Genomic DNA, 20,968 nt, shown 5'->3' with positions numbered 1-20,968 from the left:
CTGTGAATCCCACTGCTCAAAATTTCACACTGTAAACTTTCTTGCCAGTGAATTCAGCCAGTTTTCAGTACTGAATCTGACTTGCAAGGGCCTGATGACCGGACAGTCCCTGTGAGAGAGTTCCACCCTTCCTTGGGCTTTGCTTTTTAAGCCTAGTCCCCAGAAGCAACTCTAAAAGTAGCTTCACTTGCTCTATTGTGTGATAGGAAGGGTAATTTTATAACTCCCTGCATAGGGAGTAAAGTCAGCGTGCCCAACAGACTTTTATTACATGGCCCGGTACGCATGGAAGTTTCCCATGCACAAAGTTACACCTGCTCCAAGTGGGGCATAACTTGTGTGTGGTAACTTGAAAATGCAAAAGTATACATGCGAGTTATAGCCCCGCCCCCAGCTCCACCCTCCAGAACAGCTCTTCCCAGTGCGCGTAAAAATACCTGGAAAACTGGCAGCCGGTTGATTTTCAGTGCACCATTTAGATGTATAAAATAGGGTTTTATGTGCCTACATTGCTTTAAAACACAAGCCTTTAAAGAATAGGCTCAATGTGGTATTATAGATAGTTAGCATAAAATAAGATTAGTAAACACCGTGCCCTCTGAAGTATTTCAGAAATACACCTGGTAAGTACCTGCACTTACCTTGTGCAGGTTTAAAGGTTACTTTTTTAAGCTATTGTGCAAAAAGCAATCTTTTTTTTGTTTCAGGAATAATTCTCAAAACATTTGCAGAATATGTGTGAACTTTTTCACCATCATTGCCCTTAAGAAGAGCATATTACAGTGTAAAAAAGCAAAATATGACAATTCCATGCTATTTAGCCCATTGAAATAGAATTATTCCCCTTCCTTCAATAAATTGTGTGTTTAAATTCTATGGTAAAACATCGAATTAACCTCTTCAGCGAAGGTAAAGCACCTGATTGTTTCACATCTTTAGCTTTATCTGAAAATGGTTTCATTCCCTCTCTTGTTTCTAAGGTTCTAGCAGCCAGGCTCAGGGCTCTCAGGTTACCACATTTTGGGGCAGTCCCCAGGAAGTGGTTGAGCCAAGTAAGTTAGGAGGGGGAATATAAGAAGAAGGGAGCAGACCCCAGGTAGCTGCGAACGAAGGCTCCTGGCCATACAGTCCTAAAGGGGGTGGGTTCCAATTGAGCTGAAAGCCCAACAAATCATGAGGAGAAACGTCCATGTCAACAATAAATAAATGATGGTTTCCCCCAGGGAGGCTGGAGAATTGCCTGAGAACAGCGTGCAAGCATTTGGTCACAATGACTTAAACTTGCATTTTACTGCTTGAAATATTGTTTGCTGTACAGTGGGTAGAATTTCTTTTTTATCAAAAGAAACCAGCAAGCTTTTCACAGCCCCAGGTACTGAAATCCCACCCTTTAATTGCCGCTAGACTAGATCTGAAATATCAACAACAAAAACTAAGAGGCAAATTCGAGTGATCACAGGAATGCCTTGGCTTCATTGAATTTTATCCAGCCCAACACTTCAAGTCCTCTGTGCACAGCTGCCTTAAGGAAAACTCATCCCCATCTCCTCCTGCACCGGCCTCATGCTGTACGTTTTAAAAGCAAAAGAGGTCTTAAGTGTAAATCTAATTGCTGACTTCAACATGTACTTTGTCAGGCCCCCTATAACCAATTATTTCCTTAATCATGCTCCCCAAATGTTGGAGGAAGCTGATTTGTCTAATTAATTAATTACTAGAGAATCAGGAAAATGTGTTTTCCCTAGTAGTAATATTTAAAAATGTAACCTAAGACTTCCCGTAACAAGTCAATTATTTGGTCCTATTTTTGCATGACGGAGATGAGGCAGGTTAATAGTAAATGTTTTCTTGCAAAAAGGATCATTTTTAAACTGTTTCTCTGATTGGACAAGTAAGAACATTTTAATATTTTTTTTGAGCAAAAACATCATGATCTATTCTGTACTGAAACTTAAAAGTATCTTTTATAAATGCCTAACAAAATTAAGAATTTGCTTGATTTGGAAAAGTAGAACGCAGATAAATGCCGGCTGTACTTTAAAAACGGGCCATGATTCTTAAGTTCAGTAAATCGCATAATTTTGCCTCCAGGGCCCAGGAGGCCAACCTGCTTCACTCCTTCCATTTACAAATTGAATCTCTCATTTTGCATTCCATGTAATTAGTTTGGCTAACACACCCAGTGGCTTCATGTAATTGTCATGCTTTATTTTATTTAAGTATTTATTTTTTTCATATATTTATTTTTTTAATTATTATTAATTTTATTCTCAGCCCCACCTTCATGTCATGTCTTTCTTTTATTTTATGTTTTCATCCCATGTTCCAAATCAGTTACTAAGAGACGCAAGGCTCACCTGCGGCGCCTGGACCGGCGATGGACGCTGGGCGGAATCGTCAACAGGCAGCAGAGTCGAGGTGAATAAGCTTTCAGTGGCCGGGCTGTTAGGCTTCACCAGAGCGCTGCTCTGCCAGCATCTTCAAATACTTTCTCCCTCTCGACTCAGGCACGATGGCAATCCTTTAGTATCGTCTGTCTCTGTTGTAAATTTCCGTGGCAATTGAATTCGCTGTCACAGATTGACGCACACATTTATATTTAAGAAATTCGTCTGGTCAGAGGTGGCAAAATTGACATTTTTTTTCCACGGCAAGGTTAATTTCCGCAGACAAAAGTATTTTTACGAACAGAAATGGGCTTCTTCAGAAATCGCCTGCTCTCTCTAGGCATCAGAGTACAGGTAGTGCCAGTAAAATGGACTTTTACACAGAGAAAGAGGAGAGGGGTTTTTTTTTGGGGGGGGGGGCGTGGAGTTAGGGGAGGGGTTAGCATATGCCTGCGTAATTGTGCCAGAAAATGTACCCATGCGAATAGCAGGCGCAGGCTTGTGCGCTGCTTTGTCCGACCCAATTTTCAAAGAGAAAGTTTTCCCTTTGAAAATTGACGTACAATCTATGGGTAATAAGTACGGTACTTGCAGACGCATCTGTGCACAGTTTGAATTTTGCTCTCTTCTTGTCTTTTTTTTTTCTTTTTTCACTACTTGCTATTTTGGATCCCCTGGGAATTTGAATATTGGTAAGCACACTGCAAATGGTTGATGTCATGTGTATGGAGGTGAAACTCAGTGTATTGGTATTGTTATTAGCAAGCTCAAAAGAAGTGCATTTGTAGTTTTCAGATATGAAAAATGAAAAGTAGTGTTGTAATTTTATAAAAGGTAAATGCTCCTCTCTAGGTGAACCTTTGAAGCTTTGGATGTATAATTGCAGTTGGCCATCTGGAAGGGGGAAAGGGCCAGTCTCAGTTAATTCAGATAACGGTACTGCAGTGTCGAGAAGGCTTCATTCTGAACAGAGATGAGATTAACACCCCCCCCCCCCCCCCAAAAAAAAAAGGGAGAAAGTAACAGTGCACTAGTGGCTATAGCCAAATGTCAGAATTAATGTGGCATCCATCAACTTCTATACAGCCTTAGGGCCTGATTTTTAAAAGGATTTACATGTTTACAACTGGGTTTATATATGTAAATGCATTTTACCAGTGTAAGTGGGCTTTTGAAAATTGCTACCATATATGCCATTGAATTGTCAATAGGTTTTATCCGCCTTAAATGCACTTAACTTGGGTAAATGGATTTTGAAAGTAGCTATGATAGTATGTTACATTTACATGCATAACTCCTTTGGAAATACTTCTGTTGTTGTATCTTACAAGACCCTTTCTCAGAACCCACTCTCCAGCTAATGCAGAAACCTGAGCATTAAAACTGTGCGTTCAAATTCACCACACGGTTTCCTAACACAAGCAAATTTTTTTTTATAACTCCTAATGCAGTAAGCTAAAGGTATCCTAATTCATCGCAAGTTAAACAGTGCAAACAGGCCAGAAACTGTGAACACGAAAGACGGTTTAGTGCACAGAAAAAACAAGTGTATGTGCCGAAAGCATGGTTTATGTGCACAAATCACATTTTCCACGCACAAAATGAGATTTATGTGCACAAAAATTGCTTTCTGCGCAGAAAGCGTTTTTTATGCACAAATATTTTATGCATGGAAAATATGATGTGTGCAGATAAACCATGTTTTCTGCAGATAAAATATGAGTTATGCAGACAAAAATGTTTCAGTGCAGAAAGCATTTTTTGTGCACAAAATGTAAAAACATGCTTTTTGTGTGCAAAGCATGTTTTCTGTGCATAAAACCTCAAGTAGAGGTCCTGGTAGCGGAACTCCATCTTCCGCTGTAGACTGACATCAGCCCTGTAGTCTAGCTTGGACTAGGAGTTAAACTTCCAGCGCTAAGAAAACAGGAAGGAAATCCAGTGCATTGGGGAGTGTTAGCTAATGCCATTATTAGCATGGGATTTCCATGCAAGGTCGCTAACTTAAATCCACAATGTTGTGCACAAAAATCCCTGCTGCATTGGCGGCAGAATTGTCGCACCAAAAATGTGTGCACAGCTGAGGGTTAAAGTGTGTGCTGTGCTGAGCACCGTAATTAGTGTATCTGATATCGGAGTTCTTTTTTTGTTGCTGTAGCTGAGCAGTTAGTGGCTTCCACCTGACCGTGTTTTACATTTCCCCAATTGGAGATCATTGCTAGGACTACGGGGTTATCATTTCACAAGCTCCATGCTGAACTGGGTCAGTGCCTTTGGGAAGAGGGAGAGATTTTTTCCAGGAGAAAGACAGTAGAAGCAGGGGGGGGTGGAGGGATGGCAGAAAGAGAGTGTGAGAGAGAGACTGAGTGAAGGGAAACTGTTAGGAAAGGAAATTCTTTTCTGGTCTTGAAAATTTAGGAGCATCCGACCGGTGTCTTTTGTTATCTAGTTTGCTTTAAAAAAAAAAAAATTCCAACATTGTTGAAAGAAAAGTAGATCAAGCCCTATGTAAAAGCGGAAAATGTATTGTTTTAAATAAATAAATACCCTGCATTGTAACAGGATAGTTTTTTTTCTACTTAGTGTAACATACTTCAGATGTCCTTGTAAAAACTACAATTTAGCATGCAAGAAGCCAGAAAAGACAAAAAAGCTGCTGGGTGTATAGTAAGCTTTAAGTCTGTGCTTGTTAAAACTTAAGACTGAAATCCCAATCTCGTTTAAAATAGTATCTTTTCTTCAGCTGGACGAGCAGATCGCTGCCCTTCCATGATTCTTACATTAGTTGGGGAGCCAGTTTCTTTTAAATCATAATTTGTGCCCTGGTTTGGTTGAGCTTTTTTTGGCCTCTTTCCTATTGGACGATTTGGGAGGAGACATCTTGCAGGCTTTGTGAGGAGAAGGCCAACAACTCTACTGGGGCCTTTGGCACTAGAGCAGGAAGGAATTCGAGGGGAATCCCTGGGCTAGAATTCCCCAATATGGCCCTAGGAACCACACATCAAACATAGTCTTAGATGTGAAAGTCCTCTCCTGAGTTTGCATCACCCTGACGGCCAGAATTCCCTGACGGAAGGAAGATTACTCTTCAAAGCCCCCTGCGTGGTTTAGTTCTCAATTACAGTCCATTTTAAACAGCAATAATAATCGGGCTGGAAGCTGATATGGCTTCCAACTTAAACTGATTAAAGATGAAACTGATAGAAAGGTTCTTTACAGCTCTTAATATTTACAAAGTCCTGCTTACATTTTGGATCGTCAGTAAATTTGTAACTTTAAGCTTAAAGCACCTTCAAGCTTTAACCCGTTCTCACTATCGTATCTTTTATAATTATTACCTGCCTTTATCTTCCTTCCAGCTTGTTATAAGCTTCCAAGTTCTCGATTCCCGTTGATTGTAACTTTGACTTATTCCTATCTATTGTTATCTATTGTTTACCTGAATTGTTTCCTTCAGTTATACCCTCTGTTAAATGTAAACCGATCCGATATGGTTATTTACTATGAAGGTCGGTATAAAAAACTGTTAAATAAATAAATAAATAAATAAATAAAATAAATGTATTCAGGTATTAAGGCCAATTTCAATCAATCATTTTTCAGCCCTCCTCCAATTCCATCCTTGAGGTAGTTGCTAAAGCTTCCTCCCGATAGCTGGATCTATTCCTCCTAGAGGACACTAATGGTCATACAGTTCTCTCTCTCTGAGAAACTCCATGTCTTCAAGATGTTACAAAAAGCCGAGCCCCTGGGTCCTAGGGAACGCCATCAAAATAAAACAACTTCTCAAGAAAAAGGGGAAATCAAAAGAAGAGGCAGGAAGGACGGAAAAAACTTCCTCCTTCACAGAATAAAGGGATCCAACCGACATGTCAAAAATAGGAAAAGGCCCCCTGTCTTCTTCACTTAACCCAAGTCTCAACCCTAGAGAGCCCAGGGGTCCTTCCCAGAACCAACAAGGAACGGAAAATGATGGATACGGAAAGAGGATCAACTCAAAACTCCACTCCCTAATATGGTGGCAGGGGTTTATGTAAACCAGCAGTTCACTAACATTTGGGCCGATGCAGTAAAGTGCGCTCAGGCCGAGCGCACCGTTAGCCCCCAGTTGGATGCGCATTTTCGAGGCGCTATTTTTACCCCTTATACGATGGAAAACGCGCAGCCAACCCCCCGAAACTAATAGCGCCCGCAACATGCAAATGCATGTTGATGGGCCTATTAGTTATTCCCGCGCGATACAGAAAGTAAATTGTGCAGCCAAGCCGCACATTTTGCTTTCAGAAATTTACGCCTGCCAAAGGCAGGAGTTCATTTCAGCTGGCACTGGGAAAGTGTACAGAAAAGCAGAAAAAACTGTTTTTCTGTACACCCTCCGACTTAATATCATAGCGATATTAAGTCAGAGGCACCAAAAATAAAAAAAAAATTTAAATCTGCCGGCGGGTTGGAAGACAGACGCTCAATTTTGCCGGCGTCCATTTTCCGAACCCGTGGCAGTCAGCGGGTTCGAGAACAGACACCGGTAAAATTGAGCATTGGCTGTCAAATCCGCTGACAGCTGCCGCTTCTGTCAAAAAGGAGGCGCTAGGGACGCGCTTGTGTCCCTAGCGCCTCCTTTTACCACGGGCCCTCATTTGCATATTTTTTTCTTTCTGAATCGCGCGCCAAGGAGAGTGGCCTTGGCGCTCGCCGGCTCTCCCTGTATCAGCCCGTTAGGCTCCCACATGGGGGAAGTCAACCTACAATGTTTTTCTGCTATTCCCCCTGTGACGATGGGCCATTCCTCGTCAATAGAGATCCTTTAGGTTGTTTACAGAAGCAGACTAGATGGACCTTATGGTCCTTATTGGCCGACATGCTTTATGTTTGTATGTTTGCTTTTCCTCCCTATCTGCTATCCTGCATTCATGATTCCATCTGTAAGCTACTAATGAAAGTCACAGAGAAATGGTTGATTTAGTGCAAGAACAAAACCTGTAAGCAGTAGCACCATTGCCAAGGCTTCAAACTGTGCATTGTGTAATGTATCTTTTAAGCCCTCCCAATTGGTACTCCTGCTCACAAATTTCAAACTTGTCCAAATTCTGCCATTTTGTTTCTGTTATCAAATTCCCAGTGTATGCCAGGTATTTTTCTATGTAAAGGAAATCAATCCAGCTGTGCATTGTATCTGAAAGTCCTCCATCAATTAAAATATTCCTGCTAATCTGTTTTTCAAGAGCACAATAAGTAGTTTTAGAGAGATCCTGCATGTCTTTTCTCACCATGAATTTCTTAATTCACAATCGGGCCGATGCAGTAAAGTGCGCGCAGAAGAGCGCACTGTTAACCCTCGTTTGGCCGGCTCTCCCGTGGGTTTTTCTGTATCGGCCCGAATGTAAGATACACTCTTCCCTTTATCATCCCTCACAGATCTGTCGCTGGGTATTACGTCCTAAGATAGACAATTCCACAAATTCTAAACACCTCGTTGTCATCATTGTCCTTCCTTGAATTCCTGATGGCCCCATGCTGAGTAAGTGAGAACCCCCCAGCCATTCCCATTTGACCTGTGCCTTCAGTCTGGCTTCCAGGCCTTAAAGTGACCTGTGGTCTGTCTGGCTTTAACCTTTGCCTTCTCCTGCAAGCAAGAGAGTCTAGGTCTTTAAACTGACCACCGAAGCCAGAGAGAAATCAAGGAACCAAAGTGCATAGGATTATACAGCTCTTGGAGTCTGATTCCAATTAAGGACCTTCTTTAAAGGTCTTGTCCTTACAGAAATACAAACGTGCTGCGTGTTTCCTGCATGCAAGCACCTCGTAGAAGTTATGGGGGCCGAGCATACTATAAGAATGTGGCAATATTTTCTTTCCATAGGAGCCGTTGTGTCTGATTAGTGGGGTTGCAGGACATCGTCCTGCAAGTTGAGTAATTTTTTAAAAATTATTATGATTTTTTGCTGTGAAAGTACATTCCGGGTAAATTTTGAAGCTTGCCTCCTGTTGTGAACCACAGGCTTAAAAATAGAAGTGGTAAACAAATAAATCCCACATTTCTCTACTCCTTCTTCCTAAAGACTTTTCGTGAGCTTCACATGTTGCTCACCGGGATGTGTGCATCCCCTAGTGGTGGTTCTTAGGTTTCTCATTGTTTTCTGCCCATGATGGAACTAGTCAGAAATTACTACTTCCAAAAAGAGGTTTCTTTCGCTGGCGTGCATCCATGAACAGTACGGATGATGATAGTTTAGAATATGAACACCCCCCGCCCCCCGAAATTCTGGTGGTTTCCAACATTGAAACTTGATCATAGGCCCAGGCCTGTCTCAGGATCTTCAAAGCAGGTCTCTCTTTTCTAAAGCTTTTCTGCCCCACCATCCTTTCCTTTCCATCTGCTACACCACTTTCACTTCTCTGCCTCCCACTGTCAGTCACATTAAGGCTTTCTGTCTCTGCTCTGGAGGAAATATTTAACTTCTGAAGCCCTTGCTAGCAACTGAGAGAAAGAGAGAGATGTAAGAAATGAGAATAGGAGTGAGACTGGAGATACAAACTGGAGCAAAGAGAGAGGAGTTCCCAGGAAGGATGTTAGTCACAAACTTGCTGACTCCCCTTTTCTCTCCTCCCCATATGGAACACACAATCCCTGTTTTCAAGAACCGTGGCCTCCTTCCCCCTGCAGGGAATCGTGGCTGCTCTGCGTGTTCCCTGCGCTGCTTCACTCCTCTCCCTTCATGAGCTGAGAATATCCTATCCCCACACTGCCCCTCTCACTCGCTGGCGACAGGGTTTTACTACAGTTCTCATGGGCCCCCCCCCTCCCCACACACACACACAAAACAGACTTGAATTTCAAGGTAACGAAATTGTTCAGATTAATCGGGTTATTTGACCAGATGTTTACAGATGTATCCGATACATATTCTTTGTGGATGGCCTGAAAATTTGACGTGTTAAGGTGTGTTGGGGACTGAGTTGAAGACTATGGTGTCATTGCCACTCTTTTTTTTTTTTAATATAGCGCTCTAGATTTGAACAGTGCTTGTAGGGAACCAGATGTAATAGCTGTTGTGTTCATACAGCGTGGAACATTTGAACATTAAACGTGTGCGGTGTACAGAAGCACTGGCGTGTTAAAGGTCTGTGTGAGATGCAGGAGTTTTCTGATAGAACAGGATGAAGCCAGTCCCTTAGTGGCTACCTTTGTACCTCATCTCTTCAGAAAGATCATCCTACATCCAAGACTCTTTCTGAATTCACTGAAAAATATAAGTGCGCCTGTATTGGACACATGGTAACAGACATAAAAAAAAGGGGTTTGAATTAACACATATTTGAAACTTGTGAGCAGCAGCACCCGCTGTCAAGGCTTCAGTACTGGCTACTGCCCATTTGTGCATCTTTCGTATACATTCATAATTCGGTCAGTTTAAGAAACATCTCAATTGTGGAGAGTATGTCCCACGTTTACTTACTCATGCTTGGATCTGAAATGACTGACAGCATTCCGGTTGAAAAACTCTTAAGGAGTTTATTTGGAAAATGGAAATATGGGGGCAGTAACTTTTAAAAGCTGCAAGAGCACACGTTTGCGTATACGCTGGCTCACGTCAATGGACACAGCCATTTTATACCATACATGATTATATGCACGTGTTATAAAATCTACAGTACGCGCGTATATGTGCGCGATTTTATATGGACGTGCGCATGTGCACACAAATGCCACCTCTACCGCGAAAGTGGGGAGGGATTTTGCTAGGCACACGCGCCGATGCAAATACCCATTCCTCCAATTCGTTCCTAGTTCCCCAATAAAGGATAGGTCTTCCAAACCGCCCAGCTGGATAGCCTCCTTTTTATCCTATTAACCTTGACCCTTCAGACCCCACTGACTAGCCCAGATTTTTTTATTTTAAAACTTACAGGAGACTCTGGTGCACACTTGCGTGTGTAAATACTTATGTGCATATATATCAAGTGACCTTCCTGGAATGGCCATGTCCCGCCCATGCTCCACCTAGACCACGCCCTGTCCCTTTTTAACTTGTTGATTTGTGTGCGTACTGGGAGATACGTGCATACTCGGGTGCTCCTTTAAATCTGCAGGGTGCGTCCCGGCCCGAGACACGTGTGCATCTCCCATCTTTGACACGCATAGGGCTTTTAAAATTCACCTTTAAAAGGGGAGCAGGCTTCTAAATGGATGCGATTTTAAATTTCCCAAGGAAACTCCTTAAGAGCTTTTCAGCTTGAATGCTCAACCATTTTTACCCGCGGACTTTTCTCCAATTTTCAAAGAACAAACTTTTCCTTTGAAAATTGCCTGCGAAAAGCATCTCCACGACTTTTCGCCTGCTTTTTGTGCGGCTGCTTTTTCCACGTAAAGTTTACGTGTGTACTTTTGAAAACATAAAAGTGTGCTTATACCTGCAGGGCCCTCCCTCAGCTCCATCCCTGGGAACATCTCCTTTCATTGTGGATACAATTCCATGCGTAGGGCCACTGTTCACAAAATTTTACCTGCACACCAGGCAGGGGGGCAGCTCTCAAAGATCTCATTTCTTCAAGTAAAGGGCCATTTACCCATGGAGACGGGTTTTGAAAATTGCCCTCGGTGGGTGTATTTTTCAAAGGGCGCAAAGCATATGGTGGTTTTTTACCCGCAGATTTTAACCCATTTTCAAAGAAAGATTTGTGCTTACTTTCACTTTGAAAATGACCCCAGAAAAACTACCTGCACACATTTGCTCCTGGTAATAGATTTCCCAGCAAAATTTACACGCATGCTTTTCAAAATTAAAAGGAAATGCACATGGGATAGATTTTTTAAAAAGACGTGCGCGCATCCCTGTGCGCGCACACAAGGATCGCAAGATTATATAACATATGGGCCGGTGCAAACATGTTATAAAATCATGGGCGTCGCGCGCAAGGGGGGCAGAGTTATGCAAAAATTGCACGGCGACGCAGCGTCAGGCTTCCCCAGTTCCCTCTCCTAACCTCCCTTCCCCTCTCCTATCTGCCCCCTATCTCTACCCTAGGCACCCCTATTTTTTTTTTTTTAATTACCTTATGCTCCTCCAAAGGAGCAGTAGCAAGTTGCGCGCGCCAGCATGGCGGCAAATGGCCGCTGTACCAGGCGCCTCTAGCCCCTCCTCGCCCCCCCAGACCGCCCCTTTGCCGAGGCCCACTCTGCACGGTCGGGTTCCTTTCAAAATGCGCGCAGCACGCACAAGGCCCAGCAACACGTGCAACTCCTGTTTTTTTGCGCGCGCGGGCCATTAAAACTCGGGCCTATAACTTGGAAGGCCAGCTGAACCCTGCTCCAGGGAAGACCTCTCTGTTACACTGGTAGAAGTATGCACGTGCAGCCTGTGCACACACATCTTTACCAGCACATCGGGCAAGCAATGTTATAAAAGCCCTTTGAAAATTGCGCTCCCTGTGTATAAGACCCAGTGCCTCAGTTGATGGTATGGTTGGTTTCAGTAGGGTGTATTCTGCTACCAGAGACGGAGTGCATTACAGTTATCCGTATGATCTTAATTTGACTGCTTGGAGATCTGTCAGCAATATGGTGCTTTTGTTGCAGGCAGACTGAGATTGATTCAAGTGAAACCCACGTTTCCCATTTTATTTTTTTTCATCTTGGTGCAGTTTAAGAACCAAGTGGAGCATCGGCGTCATTACTGACATCATAGCACATTTTGCTTGCTTGTAATCGGGCCCAAGTGCTTATTACTTGTTACATAGGGCTTGATTAGGGTTTAATGCACGTAAATCACGCTTTGAAAATCAGCATGGGAAGGGGTTCTGCATGTAAATGTATGTGCAAAACCCGATTTCACGCACTTCAAGTAGGCTTTCTGGGGGGGAGTGGTGCAGAGTTAGGGGTGGGGAAAGGATTTATGCACATAGGGCCGAATTTTTAAAGCGTTGGGTGCACTAAAAAGCCCACATATGCGGGTATCTGGGCCGCACGCGAGCAACGCATATTTTAAAAGCTGGAAATAACGCACGTGTATATCCGTGCGTGTGCAAAAAAAAAAAAAGGGGGGGGGGGCGTGGCAAACAGGCGGAATTGGGGGAGGGGCATGGGTGTTCCGGAGCAGGGCCAACAGTTACGCGAGGAACTCCGTCTTTTAAAACCACGAGGGGCTGTTAAGCCGCATAGATTTACTGTCGCTCCTGATGAGGTGTGGGTCTGCGGAAATCGCTGTTCAGGCCCTAACATGACAGGGTGAGGGGTCCGGGTCAAGGGGGAGGGGGAGGGATGCTACATGAAGAGCCAGAGGGATCTGGATGCCCTCGAGGTAGACTGGGCAAACTGGTTATGTCTTTCACGTGAGCATGTTTTACAATCCGCTTACCTGCGCGCACCTACGCCGACAATTTCTTAAGGAAAATACATGAAGTAGGTTTGCTGAAATAATAGCTTAAAGTTAGTTAAATCTAACGGGCGTAAATGCACGCATGATTTAAAATGCCAGCATATGTTTGCTCGCGCGGCCATAGGTGCATAAATGGGGGTCCACATGCTTGTTATAAAGTTACATCATCATTTTTTTTTTTTGAACATGCAAGCAAAAGTACACGCACAAAGTTACACCTGCTCAGGAGCAATTCTAGGCTTGCACCCAGCAGAGCCACCAACTGTCAAAGTGGACTTAAGCACATAAATTCACTTTGAAAATTTGGGCTAAGGTCACTTTACCTCAATGTAGAGAGTCATAAATTTACTCTTATAATGTGATTCATCTAAGAATGTGAAACTCAGGAAAACAGGATTCTGGGTAAATCTGCAGATGCTTAGTTGAAAGAAAATGATCAAATAGGTTCTGCCATATTGCAACAGGAAAGGATAACAGGCAGACTAAATGGGACTGGTGGTATTTATCCGCCCCCATAGTCCATGTTCCTTTGTATCTATTTGACGTAAAATCCACAGATTTATCCATAAGCACATCTTCCCAAGTTTTACATCTTTTTGATGATCACATTTGGTTAACACCAGGGAATGATAGGCAAGCAGTCCCAGTTACGAACGAACAAGATGCAACTGCAACGAATCCGAGAACTTGGATTGTATCTGTAAATCGATTGTTAATTTATTTAAAATTATTTTATGCCCGCACCCTCCAATGTCGGAGCGGGTAACAGGATAAAACAAAGATTAATAGTAAAGCAATATATATATATAACAGAAACAAAAATGCATGATAAAAAGAAACAAAGACTGATTGCCACAGAAATGCAATATACAATTATTAGTCTGAAGGAGTCAGGGGGACTGCTCAAAGAGGTGTATTAGCAAGTAGTGAGGGGAAAAGAATCTCAAAAGTCCTAATTGATACTGCTAAGAAATGGACTGACTGTTTGGTGCTGAGTATTTTGTAAACCGTTATGATGGCGTTATTTTGACGTTTCCGAATGACGGCATATAAAACTCGTTAAATAAATAAATAAAATAAATCTCAAAGTTTTGGTCCTGAAAGGATTACCTATATAAGAAGGTTTTAAGTACTTTTGTGAAATCTTTGGTATTAGAAAGGGCTCTAATGGTGATTGGGAGTGGGTTCCAAGCAATGGGACCAGCAATTGAGAAGGCCCGTTCACAGGTCATAGATGGCCTAGCCTGTTTGGTGGAGGGGACTGCTAGAAAGCAGTTGATTTCCCGATTTGAGGTTGCGAGATGGAACGTAAAAATGTAAAGCGGAATTGATCCAGGGACTAGTCATGTTTTAAGAAGATTGTGAACAGTTATTTCAAGATTATATATTATGTGCCATTGGACCGGTAGCCAATGGAGAGCGAACAAAACAGGGAAGATACAAGCATGACATTTAGTGCTAGTGAGGAGCCAAGCAGCGGAGTTTTGGACAAGTTGGAGGGATATAAGAGTAGTTTCAGGGAGACCTGCATAAAGAGAGTTGCAATAGTCGAAACCAGTTAGGATTAAAGCCTGCAAACCAGTACAGAAATCAGAATGCTCAAGATACGGTTTGATGTGACACAATTTCAGTTTTGCATAAGAAGACCTAATTACGGCTTTGATCGAGGTTTTATATCTAATATTGGATCCAAGATTACATTGACTGTAGGTAAAATCTGTGGTGGATCAGTGGAGAAAAAATCTGTACCATGTATTTATTTGGATTTATTACCCGCCTTTAATGAATTTACCCAAGGTGGGGTACATACAACATCTTAGAAAGCAACAAAATATTAAAAAGCATTATAGCAGCCACAGGAGTGGTAGGTGCAGCTCCTATATATTGGAAACACATTGAAAAACAAAGCAATGACATTTTTTCCCCCATAGATTTTTGTGGAATCGCACCAGGTTGACTTTTCTTCTGGTTTGCTTCCAAATTGGACAAATCTGCATATCCTGACACACCTAAGCATGAAGAAAGCTAAACACTGTTTTCAAGATAATCAATCCTGCTGTAGATGCCGCATAACAGTTCACAGAAAACTAATTGTGCCTTCCTTTCCGTAGAAGAGAAATATGTCACTGTTCAGCAATACACCAGCCAAGGGAAGGATGAGATTGGGTTTGAGAAAGGGGTCACAGTGGAGGTCATCCAGAAGAACCTTGAAGGATGGTGGTACATAAGGTAAGAAGCTGGAACAAAATCATAGCCCTTTGCCTAAATTAGGAGAAATAAAGATTTATTTTGGCAGTTTCCATTTGGATAAAATGACAATTCACTTTCAGCAAGAATGCAACCTACGGAAAATGTTCTGCATGTTCTTACAGAAGCACATTTCCTGCAGATGATATACAAGCAGCACTTCAGCTTAGCTGACGTGAAAGTTTCAGCGGGGGGTGGGAGTTGACCCAACAGGCTCTTTTGGGCTTCCAGTTTAATCAGTACAGGCTGTTAGTGACCCTACAGTGCCATGAGCCTTTATCAGAGCATCCTCCATGGCAACTCCAGAAATCCCCGCTGGACCCGTAACCAGGGTGGGTTCCCCTGTTAAACAGCACCAAGATTGTGTTTGTGTGTGTATGTGTTGTAATGCTCACATTGCCAGGGCAGGAATTCAGTAAGCTGCCCATCACTGTGCCTTAAAATGCGACAACTAGTAGGCTTTCAGTTAATTGGAAGTGCTTCTTTAAACTCTGCTTCATGTCAGAAGAATTTTACAGAAGCGATTTGGGCTGAAAATCATTGCCTGCCAATCTGCCGTGGGTTACAGTTTTTGTCTGTTAGTGGCCGTTGTACATGACGTGGCTTGTCTAGATTTCAGGTTTATGCAGAATGTGCTCTTATCTAGTGGACTCACTCCCCCACCCTCCCCCTTCTCACAGAACAGACTCCCTGGCAGTCGAGTGGACCCCTCCGCCCTCTGGACCCCTTCTCTTAAAAAGTTACCCTGGTGATCCATTGGGAGCTCAGAGCACTCCCTAGACTCCAGGCCTGGATTGCGGCCATTTTTCAAAATAGAGCCTTCCAACCATAATGATAGGGGCAAGAGCTGGGTGGCGCCATTTTGAAAAATAGCCACAGAGCCTAGGGAGCACCCTGGACCCTCACTGGACCACCAGGGTAACTTTTTATGGTAAGGGGGGGGGGGGGTCCTGAGGCAGGGGATCTGTTTGGTGAATGGGGACGTTGGGGGTCCACTACACTACCAAGGGAATATGGTTTATGTTTGGGGGGGGGAATTGCAGAGGCTCGGCGACATGCGCATGTCCCGGGGCTTTGAAAAGGGGGCGGGGTGGGAAGGGGCGGGGCGCCGGTCTGGGGGCGGAACCAAGGTCTCCGGCACAGCAGCTGTGCTGGGGGTTCATGTGCGCAAGTTACGCCTGCCCAAAGGCAGGCGTAAATCACAAAATAAAGGTAGGGGGGATTTAGGTAGGGCTGGGGAAAGGGAGGGGAAGGTGGGGGGGTGGAGGGAACAGGGAAAGCCATCGGGGCTCCCCTAGGGCTCGGCGTGCACAAGTGTGCACCCCCTTGTGCGCTGACCCCGAATTTTATAACATGCGCGCGCAGCTGCGCGCGCATGTTATAAAATCAGGCGTAGATTTGTGCGTGCCGGGTTGCGCACACAAATCTACGCCCGCGCGCATGTTATAAAATCTGGCCCTGTATGCGCTTGCTCCTTTCTCCGCGATATCTTTTCTCGTGGAATTTTTCCCGCAAGAAAAACAGATCGCGGGGAAGCTGCTGCGATAGACCAAACATCACGGGAGTGACACCCCCCACCCCCACGATGTTTTTCTCCTCCCACGATGAAATATGGCAGCATAGTAAATGAACACCCTGAGTTCTTTCTTCCTCAGCATGTTTATAGCTACAGTTAGGAGAGAATCCGTCCGCATGGAGGTAACGGCTGATTTCCCAGACAATTCAGTAGCTTCGAACGGTTTTGTGCTAGAGTAGAACCCATTGCTGGGACAGGCTCTGACTCTATCAGACTCTAAATACTTCGCTTCGTAGTGATGCCACACCCTCCACGCTGGTTAAAATTGGATTGCAGAACCACACGCCGATCTGGGGGCAGATGATCGGCACTGTGTATGTGGGGCAGTCAACTTATAGTGGGGGGGGGGGCAATTTTCGAAACTCTGCAGATTGGTGCAAAGTCCCCCACTACCTTTCCCCGCGGACTTTGCCCTAGGAGGAGAGTATTAAGCGCATTTTCCCTTCAAAAACTGCCCAAGGAAGGAGCACCCGTGAAAACTGGCACCTGTTTTTTCCGTGGATACGTTTTCCAGCCAAAACGATGCACGCAGTTTTGAAAATGCACAACTACCCTCCCCCTCCAGCCTTAACGTCGCCCCGGGAACGCCTCCCTGAAAGTGCGGGTCCCAACACACTTGCTTTTTTGCCTGCACAGAGAGGGGGCAATTTTGAAATAGCCCCTTTGCCTGGGTAAATAGCCTTTCCATGGGTAAGTGGCTTTTAAAAATTGCCTTCCCCATAGGCATTTGTTGCAAATAAGAGAAATGAAGTATTGATTGCTCCATTGGACGTGTAGGTTGCCTTTATTTTTCTCCAAGCTGAGCAGTTTCTGGAGGGGGTGTGAGCTGCCTGCATCATCCATTCGTATATGGTGGGAATCCCCATGGATACAGGATTTCTGGTCCCCAACTGGTTGTGAGATTCTGTCTGTCCCCCAAAGCTGATATCCTTTCCCTGCACGTGTTGTAACAACGTACGTTTCCTCCAGTCTCAAGAGTTTAATATCCCAGTTCATCCTGCTTTGAGGCTTCCGTTGTGGTTTTGGGGGGAGTGGTGGGTTTCGGGAAATCGATAACTCAGATTGAACTTTGGCGTCACCAATCTTTCGGACGTGGCAGATACAGAAGACAGCTCAGGAGAATAATAACTATATATGGGACCCCCGTCTGGTGCAGGCTGGCTGGTCTGTCATGTGGGGGAATAGCTGGTTTTGTGTTCGTATTATACCACCTTATGCGGTTCTTCCTCTGCTTTTCTTTTATCTGTGTTTCACTGGGGCAGTCTTTAAAGAAAACAGGACCCTGCATGCGGTCGAACCCGCGGATGTGCGCCCTCGATTCCACCCCCACCCCCCCGAGTAGCTTCTTAGTTGCCCCAGGAAAATACTTTGAGAATTGTCCCGCCTGTACTCGGATATCTTGAGAGATTTGTGAAATTTGTACTCAGTAATGTCAGGTCTGCATAAACAATGAGGTTTAAAAAATAATAGATAGTATTTTGCGGGGGGGGGGGGGGGGGGTGGTGTTAGATTTTCTTTATTGCATAATGTAAACCTCATTGAAATTTCTTAACAGAACTGGGGCAGGGACCCTGTGTTCTGATGGAGTGAAACCCGGAATTCTCTTTATTTTCCGGGTCCGCGCCTTCAATAGGAAGCACTTCGGACTATTCGTTGTGGTAGCTGTGCCAAAAAGCAAAAGCAAAACTGAATTCTAATGATTATTCTGTTTAGGATTTTTTTTTTGTATTTTAAGCTAAAATATTTCCCAGGGAAGGTTTATATTAGTAATAATACTTTCCAGGATTGGACAGGGCAAGCTATTCCTTGCATCGAGACGTTAGCAGTCAGAAAGTTTCATTGTCGCTGAATCGCATTTTCCCTTATTGATCACTTACTTGCCATGAGGAGCGACTGTCTAGGAGGGGACTTAGTGCAGACAGTTTGGGCAATCCAGCAATTAGATGCTCTGAAGCCAGGCAGATCCTGCCACAGGCGCACACAGCTAAAGGGCTGGCAGTGATTTGACTGAACCCCCAGGCCCTAATTTCCTCCATAACCATTCACAAATCAGACCCCTGATTTTCTAAACTCACTGAGCAAATGGTTTTCATTTGATCCAAATATGTTCTGGCTGGAAATGTGTTACTGATCTATATTAAGAAGAAGGGAAAAAAAGATATAGATACTTTTTTTTTTTTTGACTCGCCAGGCTCCTTTGTGCTCAATTGGATGCAGGGCCCAGATCTGGCACCATCAGCCTTCATTCCCAACTAACCATTCCCCACCCCACCCCCATTTTAAAATCCCTTCCCCCACAACATGCCTAGTGCGATCCTTGCAGCAAGTATCCTAGGATGGGTTCTGTGCACCAGGCCCTGAATCTGGTGACCAGGTGTCGCCCTTAAGCATGGGCTACGATTACCACCCCCAGGAGCTATGAATAACATTGTAATGACAGCAGGAAAGGAGCAAATGCTCCATCCAGTCTGCCTAGCAAGCTTCTTATGGTAGTATCTGCCGCGCCGGGCAGATTGCCCCATCTTTCTCTTAAGGGTAACAGCTGCCGCTCTGTGCAGTTATCCCCCAAGCCTTATGATAACTCATAAAAGAAATTACTGCTAATGAGTCTTTTTAAAAGACCTGCTGCTTGACGTGCTTTGCTTATGGACTTGGCCGTAGAAGCAGTCCTGTGCTTTTTCCCTTATTTCTGTGCATCAGTACCCCAGACTGTAAAAGTCGGGACCCGGGTTTCTTATTGTCTGAATCCGTTTCCTCCTCCGCCCCAGCCCTGGCCGACCTGGGGAGCGGAAAACCCTGACCCTGACCAAGCCCAGAACCTGCCCCACAGCAGTGCACAGCACTTGCCACCTGAGTCTCCGGGCAGGCCCGTAATCCCGTTTCTCAATGAAACAATAGTTTTCCCGCAGAAACCTTTTCTTGGCTGCTTGAAATGGCGTGCTTCCGCTCGTTTTACAGCGCAGGCCTCTTACTGTCATTCTTCGCTCTCTCCAAAATTCTTTGCATTCGAGTTTCTTTTGCCTGCCGTAAATTTTCACAGCAGAAGGAATCATTGCTTCTGGATCCACACTCGCATCCGCTCATTATATATATATATTTTTAATTGATTTTAAGAATTACAGCGTCTCTGCTTCCCTAGAGCTGTTTATCTTCTCTTGAATTACTCGAGTGGCTAGGATTGTTAGACGTCTGACGATAGTAAATAGCACAAAGTATTCTTAAATCACCCTCCAGAATAGAAGTCCACAGTCCTTATTCACCGCTCTGCATTACAGCGAAACCCCGGAGCATGGGGCCGTTCCATAACATCGGTGCCTGTGCTTTTAAGGACGAGGTCGTATTTTATAGGTCTTACTTGTATACTGAGCAAAGCAGGGAAGCTCTGGGTATTGCAAGAAGCAGACTGGGAGTTACTGAACCAGAAAGAGCCAAACCACTGCAAAGTTAAGAGGATCTCTCTTGCATTGTTTGTTAATCTTTGTTGAATTTTGTCCCTGCTTTTGTGGTGAAGAGTTTTACCCCCCACAAATTTGTTTTCAAGCTGCAAAAATGCTACTTTTGTTTATTTTATAAGAACCCAAATGGGAAAAAAAAAAAAAAAGAAGTGCTTAAAACGATCAAGCCTTAAAAAGTCCACCTTAAACATTTTGCTCGTTCCACCTTAAATATGGGAATCCCCCCCCCCCCCCAGATCCTAGCCTCTGTGCTTCCCTCCGGAGTAATTCCAGTGTTGCAGAGCTGGAAAGCAGATGTTATGAAACACCACACAGATTCACCAGAGGCGCTTTTGAATCTTAGACATTCCTATGGCCTTGAGCCTAACTTTTTTTCTGATTCTCGGTTAAAACAAAAGTGTATCCGTCATACTGCAGTTCTGCAGTGGTGTTCCGTGGTCTCTGCAGCCCCGGCAGAGCTTCTTCCGTGGAACATCAGAGAGGAAAGGGAAACAGTACTGTGGGAAAACTGCTTCTTGCCTCTGGCCCGTAGTCCTTTATTTTGTGTCCAGAAAGGACTGACCTGAAATTTCAATGGACTTTAATACTTTATTTATTTATTTATTTTTTTAAATCTGGGATCAACAAGAGTTGCTGTCTATGGCCTGGTGTCTGCCCTTAAGCTGTTTTCAGCTGTGGCCATCAGCTGCTGGCTTGGAGACTTGTCTAACACTGCCAGCCCACGAATGCTAAACTTTTGACTGCCCTTATTCTGGTTGCTCTCAGTGAGCACTCTTCTATGGGAGGTCCCAAAAGAAATAGAGGTATTCCCCCGCCTGCTCACTCTAGGGTGCCCAGAGGGCTCGGTGTACACACCGGCGCATTTCTGGCCACCACAAAGCATTCTGGGTAGAAGACGAAGCTGATCTGTCTTTTGGGCTGAAAGGG

At 44.1% G+C, this 20,968-nt stretch overlaps 1 protein-coding gene across 5 annotated transcripts in view; it reads left to right on the top strand.

Annotated features, from left to right (window-relative positions):
* Positions 1–20,968, top strand: part of SH3PXD2A (SH3 and PX domains 2A) — a 571,414-nt gene that overhangs the window by 526,357 nt on the left and 24,089 nt on the right. For all 5 annotated transcript variants that reach the window (XM_029610305.1, XM_029610306.1, XM_029610304.1 and 2 more), the window contains 2 exons: positions 2,335–2,418; positions 14,875–14,992. In XM_029610305.1, the coding sequence (XP_029466165.1) occupies positions 2,335–2,418; positions 14,875–14,992 (202 nt within the window). The remainder of the gene's footprint in view (positions 1–2,334; positions 2,419–14,874; positions 14,993–20,968) is intronic.

This window comes from Rhinatrema bivittatum, chromosome 7 (genome assembly GCF_901001135.1).
Source record: "Rhinatrema bivittatum chromosome 7, aRhiBiv1.1, whole genome shotgun sequence".
Classification (NCBI taxonomy): Eukaryota; Metazoa; Chordata; class Amphibia; order Gymnophiona; family Rhinatrematidae; genus Rhinatrema; species Rhinatrema bivittatum.
This window is presented reverse-complemented; position numbering and strand designations above follow the sequence as displayed.